This window comes from Lupinus angustifolius, unplaced genomic scaffold (genome assembly GCF_001865875.1).
Source record: "Lupinus angustifolius cultivar Tanjil unplaced genomic scaffold, LupAngTanjil_v1.0 Scaffold_8_157, whole genome shotgun sequence".
In the NCBI taxonomy this organism is placed as follows: domain Eukaryota; kingdom Viridiplantae; phylum Streptophyta; class Magnoliopsida; order Fabales; family Fabaceae; genus Lupinus; species Lupinus angustifolius.
The window spans coordinates 19,051-26,489 of record NW_017717958.1 but is presented as its reverse complement, the minus strand read 5'-3'; the positions used below and the strand labels follow the sequence as shown (position 1 = coordinate 26,489).

The window sequence follows — 7,439 nt, the reverse complement described above, 5'->3', positions numbered from 1 at the left end:
CCATTATCAATGAGCTAACTTTTTGTAGAACTATTAGTGTCAAAACATGATACTACGAACAATTACTCTTCTTCAAGTTAATCATTAGCAACCTTAGCTTCCCCTTGAAACTTGCATTTTTTTTTGTGTCCAAATTGGTCACACTTATACCATCTTACATCAGACTTCTACCGACATTTTTTTTAGATGATTAGTTTCTTTGCATTAGAAATAATATGGAAAGACTTCATTGTTATTACTTCCTGCAGTTTTGTAGTTGTTATTTTGACTTTTTTTGTCATTCCAACTATTATTGTTATGTAATTTGATTTGGAAAGACTCTCCATAGATCTTTCTTGTTTCATAAGCTTCATTTTTTCTTGTGCCTGCATTCAACACTTCTGCCAATGTGATGCTTGACATATCCTAAGACATTTCTAGAGATGAAATTACAGCTTCATATTTTTCAGAAAGTGTAACTAGAATTTTTGAACTATTATAGAATCAGAAAATCCAGTACCAACAAGTCTTACATTATTGGCAATGGCTAGAAGTTTATCGGAGTACTCATTGATTGTTTCTGAATCTCTCATCGTTTGTATTTCAAAGTCTCGGATCAAATTCACCACTTACATCCATTTGACCCTTTCATTTCTCGTATTCTTGCTTCAAAAAATTCCAAATTTTACATGGTATTTTTAGTGTCATTATTCTGTTAAAAATGGTGGGTGAAGCAGCTGCATATAGACATGCTCTTATTTTGGACTTTTTGTGTTTCATCTCCATCTCATTTTTAATTTGTGCCACACTTGAAGTGTGTGGAAGAGGAATAATATAATCATTTTCAATAGCTCCCTACAAATCATTAGCATCAAAGAAAACTTTCATTTTAACAACCTATACATGATAATTCTTTCCAGTAACCACAGGAGGTGAAAATGCGGTAGCTACTATTTCTGAATTCATATAATTTTAGGCAATAGAATGTAATAGAGAAAGTGTTTCGGTTGTGTTTGGTTTTGGTTTGTGTTTGTTCTTATAGATTCCTCAACAAATAGCTCTAGATACCAATTTGTTGATCGCGTAGCAAATAAAAGTTTAGAGAGAAAATTTGCTATGTATAAAGCATTTTTTTATTCATCAATAAGAAACATAATTTAGACGCATGAAAAAGAAAACTGATACAGAAAAATATATTCCTACATGAATATCATAATTAGTTCTGGCATAGAATAATGAAATATTTCTAACACCATATTAAATATAATAACTTTTGAGTCATATTAATCAACACTCCAACTTATTTGTTTCTTACAACACAAACGCTTATATTTTTTTTCCACTAACATAGTTTATTTATTGGAGATGTGAATCGGTACCCTGTACGAGTCCACTTCCATAGTAGTTCAAATTATGCATATCCAAATTGAATTTGTCATAACAAAATCTCGAGTGACGAACCATGAGGCTATATCATACCATATTATTGACAGAGAAGTGAAGGTTAGGATTATATTTAGTCACTAACATGATGTTTTTCTTTTAAAGTTCAATAAATATTAACACCCGTGCTATTGGATCTTTACTAGATAGACATTAGAAGTATTTAGAACACGTATGCCCATTCGTTGAACATTAAAAAATTGAAAATATATAAAATGGTTTAGAAATGCTTAAATCAAAAGTATTTTTGCAAGTTTCCAGAATTCGACTTTATTTTAAAAATATTTAGCTTTTTTTTTCCTGAACTTGTTTATTTTTCATGTTACGTGGACATACCACTTACCCAATAATCACTTTTGGCTTGGAATTCTGTGAGTATCATCTGCCAAAAGTTTGTAAAATTTAATCATTGCCCTTAATAGCATTGGTTAACACTCCCCATTTTAGTAAAAATGTATTTTCAAGATTTTGGATAAAACGGAAATTAATTAGTTTAAAATTCCATTTACCTAAATTTCTTTTCAAACAGAGCATCTGTTCTGATGCTATAAAAAACTGGTTAACTGCATTTTGAGCTCAACATCATTAAAGAAATCTCTACTTCCACTTGAAGAGGATCTCAATTATCAACTAAGTATATAAAATACACAAGCTTTAAATTTCTCTCAGTCTGTCCTTATAGAAGTGCACATAGTTCCTGGGATTAACTGCTCAATAACATTGTTGAATGTTAGAGAATCTGGATCATAATAACTACCAACAAAAAATTGGTCAGCTTTCACCACTTCACCCCGGAGGAAAAAAAAATCCCAGTAAAAGGAAAGTAAATATTAAATAAGCAACAAAAATGTTTGAAGAAAAACTCAAACCTTTAAGATTGTCAAAGTACTATACATGATTTGGTCTTCACTTTCTTCCTCCAAAGCCGAATGATACAGTAAAACATGTTCTCTCCTCAATTTCCAATAACTTCTCCATCAAGTCATAAGCAGGCACAAAAGCTGGTAAATGGTGTACTCTTGATCCCTTTTGAAGTTTTAACCAAGTGGAATGAGAAGTTAACACTGCATTCGGGTGTGGCGGATATGAACGGTCTTTAGCTTAGTAAGTTCCTTTCTCCGTTTTCTCGCCTCGGCTGCAGCAACTGCATCCACTATATTTGTATCTGGGCATGTGAACAGCACTTGTTTCTTATCCATTGAAGAAGTTGCAGTATGAGAAGCTGTTGAAGATATCAGAGTTAGAAGCAGAATGTTCTTGCTAGACAGCAAGAGTATGATCATTACAATGAAGTGAAAGTCGAACGAAGTTTCGTATAATGTAAATACTATATGCTCACCTCCATCTGAAAGAAATCTTGAAGTGGCATGACCAGGGTCATTAATAGGCATGTCTTCTGTCCAACCAGAAGTTTCGGTTTTATGTTTTATAGGTGGAGCAGCTTGATGATCCACATTTGCCACTGTACTCAAAGATGAACTTGAACTACATTGTTTACCTAGAGGAAGTTCATCTTGTCTGTCTTTTAGGCCAATGGAAGGTTGTGGTTGTGCACTTCCGAACTCCTGAAGAGGGAATAACCAAGGACATGGAAACATATACAATGGATTTTGTATCTTACTGCCACTTATAAGATTATTTTGCTTGTGACATGAGTCAGACTGGGAAGAACACGGCACAGAAACGTTCGATGGAATGGCAATGGAGTTAAATGGTGTGTGTTGTAATTGAACTGGATTAGAAGACTGAATGACCGAAGGCCAAAATAGCTGTGTAACAGGAAAACGGTTATGAAGGAACCATGGACAGTTACCATTACCAGACAGAGTTGTTACCCCAGCCATAGATGTGTCTGGCTCAACAGGAGTTTTCTCCACTTCAGTTTTTATTGATTTGGCTATCTGCAATGGAGGCAAATATCAGTTTTCGTGTATTTATTTATTTTATAGGCAGTTTTTTTATGGGGAGAGGGCATATTGTGCGGCTGTCGGGGTTTGAACCCAGATGTTCACACTTTATGTCCTGCAACTCTACCAACTGGGATTCTGCAAACAAGAAGAGTATACAGGCTTAAGGATTTTAAACATAGAAAAAAATCTTACTTGAGCCTTTAAGTGCTTATTTGTATTCTCCAAAGACTGATACTCTTTCAAAGCCATCTCTTTCTCCTTTTCAATAGAATTGTCACAAAATTTGAGAGTGAATGATCAGGTAAACATCAAAGAGGAAAAACAAAATGAAAAAACAATAATGTCTTAGATGCCTCATCCAAATAAGCTCAATTGAATAAAAAGGAAGACATAAATGGTAGCTTTAACAAAAAGATAAAAAGTGAGGGTAGTACCATACCCTATTGAGGTTTTGATTCTCCACTGCTAAATTGGCAGCTTTTCTGGTTAACTCCTCACAGAGAGCCTGGAATGATTTCAAAAGAAACAGAATATGAACTGCTCCGTATTCCAATAAAAAAAACCAATCTGACAGAACAATTAGACATTTCAAAAGAACATAATAAGGTTATTCTTTCTTTTATTGATCCATGTAGCTGTTCCCAAATTGTAGGAAAAGGAATTGGTTGTTGATTTTCAAATTTAATCATTTACGTAAGTAATATAGGGATGAACTCTGCCATGATCTTTACAAATATATCAAACCGTATTTTGAGAATTGTGAGTATTTTGGTCCTGCAAAAATAAGTCTTCAAATTTAATAATTTCCATTCTATGCTCATAAAGAGAAGATTGTTCAATAAAGACATTGTTTTTACAGGAATGGAACTTTTTATCTGAATGTTTAGCTTCAAATATGTTGCTAAAGAAAAAGATAAATTTAATATCTACTTCACTTATGTTATTTACTTAACTAGTAAGAAAAACAAGAGAATCATCTTTAGACAGAGGATCTATCAACTATGATAAATATTAAGCTTATTTTGAAAAAAATCAGACAACCAAACATTGCATTTATTCCAATATGTGCATAGCAATACAAGCATTATCTCACTTGGGCCACAATACTACAATCATATAGGGCTTGTTACTGTTTTCATCCCCAAAAAGGACTCTCTGGAAAATGAAAATATCCATGATCCTCGAAGGTAACATGTCATAATAACTATTTGAACATTCTTCAAACATCTAGAAATGCTTGTGTCCTTATTGGTAATGAACAATAGTTCTGTTTGGCTTAAATTTTGGGAAGTCCATAAGCAAATATAACATTGAGAACGAATTTGACTATATTTCTATACCTGCCTACGACGAATTGTCTGCCTAGCAGATTCTCTATTTGCCAATACCCTGCGCATCCTCCGCACTTCTTTTTCTTCCTGAACAGAAAGCCCAGTAAATTAAGGTACCAATTATGGTCAGAAACTTCAGTGCAAGAAATGTTCAAGCATTCTTATACCTCGGTTAAATTACGCCTTGACTTGCTGCAGTGAACCGAAGAGTAAGTTGTAATCTTAGGTAAATCCTGCTCCACCTTCATGTGATTTAAGCAATCATCCTGCAGAATCCTTTCGGTTTCTACCGGTTTAGTAATACCGGTGGATATTTTCTCATCTAGTTGCTTACCTGCATCAGCTTCGGCCTGCCATAAATTAAACTATTTCTAAATTCCTTCCTGCATAAAATGGTACACTTTGGTGATACTCTATTAATTACTGGATGTATGCTTTAACTTACCTATCGACTTAGCCATTACTATACCAAGGGAAAACATATACTAACAAAATGATTTGACCATGTTAGATGAAGTTGATTAATAGAATTCATGGCTATGATAATTGAGGAGAAAATACAAAATCAATCTATAGTGTATAGTCTATAGGCTGGTTCAGATTCAGAACTGCAGAAAATCATTATTGAGAAAAATATGCATGCACAGATAATATAAGAGTTTTTTACATCATCCACCCTCCATATTTAATTATTATTGACTTCAAAATAAAAATAATACAAATTAATGATAAATGATGCATACACGGACAATGCATAGGTTTGTAAGTCAAAATTGTACAACTTCCTTTCTTTTTAAGAAAAGAGGACTCCCGAAGTTATCCAAGTTTGATGTTGTGTTGATGTACAAACATGGAGTAACAAAAAAACATTTTGTTTTGGTTATACTTTTGATCGCTTGGGGAAAACTAATCCATATATATATACATAAAAATCTAAATATAATCCAACTATCATATCTTAAATAGTTATTTGACTCGCTTACATCACTAGTATTAAAACTCTACATTCACTTTTATCAGTAATCCGCTTTTGTTTTTAGAGATTCAATCAAGCTGGAAGACTAATTTAAAAGTTAATCCTAGAAAGTGAGGCTCAAATTCTCCTAAACTTTTTCCCCATAACTGTTGTTGAGTTTGACTCCTGTTTATACATATAATATATATAGTATACAGTATAATTGTTAGAAAAAATGTCTACACATTATATTTGAAGTGAATTTCGATATTAAATTTATAGAATAGGATGTATCAGGCGTGAGTTTTCACACCATCAAAATATCATTCATCACTATTCATGTAATGACCACGACTGATTCTTTAATGAAATATAAATAGTGTAATTTTACACACAAATTATAAATATATAAATAAGTAAAAAAAATTATAAGTGAAAAAAGTCACAAACTTCTAATGCCTCAATTGTGTCTCAATAGTTCTTTCCACTCTCTTCATATATTATTAAACTCGTGAGTTAAACAAAATATGAGATAGAAATTGAACTAACCGCAGGAGCAGGGGTGGGTGAGTGACGCGTGAAGCGCCTCTTGCTTCGTGTGCCTTTGTTCCATTTCTGAGCAGAACCAGAAGCAGCAAACTCTCTCATAGCCAAGTGAGCAAGGTGAGCGAGAGTCTCCGCCGCTTCAATCTCCCTCTTCACCATCCTATCCGAACAAGAAGATAACCATTTCTCCAAATCCATAATATAAATATAAATAAAACAACACAGAAAATTATCACAATAGTAACGAATAGTTATATATGTAGTGAGAGGAAACAAACGAAGAAGGGTATGAGAATGTTCACTCTGATTTGATTAGAAGAAAAGAACCCAACATATTATATATGAATGACACGTGTCAAACATGGTCACAAGTGGAGAACTATGATAATAAAGCACCCATGTATCTCTGTTCGCCACGTTTCACCGATTCAACCACGTAGGCCATTTGGTACGTTGCTATTTGTTAAAGTCGGCTTCTCTAACGCCTTTTATCGTTCCAATCACAATCAATTCCTTACTTAATTTGGAATTTCAACGCCATAATAAGTACACTCTATTTTTGTTAATGTTTTAATTTGCTTAAATATTGAGATATTCATAAAGTACTTAATTTTGATTTGATGATTTTTTATCAAGTATATTTTTATAGATTTGAAATTAATGTTAGAGTCAATTATTAAATAAGTTAATGATAAAGAGGAAAATAATCAAGTTTATTGAATGAGTCATATGACTCAAATTTAAGTCTTAAATTTTTGAACAAAATAGATTAAAGTTTTCAATTTGGCTTTTAAATAAATAAATCAATCAAATTTGACTAATCTCTTTTCTTTGTAGGTGAAGTTTGAGCATTGAGTGTTGGATTGTGCTAGTTTATTCTCATATTAGCAAGTCAATCAATATACTCTCTTTTTGTACAAAAGAATATATTATTTGTTAATGTTAATTATAGAAATGAATAATTCTAGATCCTCTCAATGACTTTTTTTTATTAATATTGACAAATAATCTTAACATATTGTTTAATGAAAAACAAATATAATTTGACAAAATGTGAATTTGTGAAATGGTAGATGTTGATCTAGTAATGTTATGACTAAGATAGTGTTAATGTTTTTTCAATGAGTCTAATAATCATAACTTTATAAGTGACTTTGATATGTTCTCTAGGGATGTTTTCCCTTATAAGTTATGACATAAAACAAGACTATGGACCTTATTAGGCTTCAATGGGTTAGCCTGATGTATCTAGCCTCTTGAGTTCTAAACTTTGGT

At 32.5% G+C, this 7,439-nt stretch overlaps 1 protein-coding gene across 2 annotated transcripts; it reads right to left on the bottom strand.

The window, feature by feature from the left end:
- Positions 1 to 2,048: 2,048 nt before the first annotated feature.
- LOC109337580 lies at positions 2,049 to 6,426 on the bottom strand. Of its 2 annotated transcripts, none has more exons than XM_019574585.1 (7): positions 6,168 to 6,426; positions 4,831 to 5,013; positions 4,673 to 4,750; positions 3,772 to 3,837; positions 3,525 to 3,590; positions 2,762 to 3,323; positions 2,049 to 2,644 (listed from the first exon to the last, which is right to left on the bottom strand). In XM_019574585.1, the coding sequence occupies exons 1-7, from the start codon at positions 6,360 to 6,362 to the stop codon at positions 2,481 to 2,483; spliced, it is 1,314 nt and encodes a 437-aa protein (XP_019430130.1). In that variant the 5' UTR covers positions 6,363 to 6,426; the 3' UTR covers positions 2,049 to 2,480. The 2 variants fall into 2 exon arrangements, with proteins under 2 accessions (XP_019430130.1, XP_019430131.1); XM_019574586.1 differs by having other exon boundaries at positions 2,049 to 2,575; positions 6,168 to 6,424.
- Between the last annotated feature and the right edge of the window lie 1,013 nt (positions 6,427 to 7,439).

Bases quoted from the DNA above. Each gene is read 5' to 3' on its own strand.
- LOC109337580 (XM_019574585.1), bottom strand. From the start codon at position 6,362: ATGGATTTGGAGAAATGGTTATCTTCTTGTTCGGATAGGATGGTGAAG. The intron at 3,591-3,771 runs GTATGGTACTAC...TCTATTGAAAAG, and splicing joins AGAATCAAAACCTCAATAGG to GAGAAAGAGATGGCTTTGAA. The intron at 2,645-2,761 runs GTGAGCATATAG...TATCTTCAACAG, and splicing joins AAGATTTCTTTCAGATGGAG to CTTCTCATACTGCAACTTCT.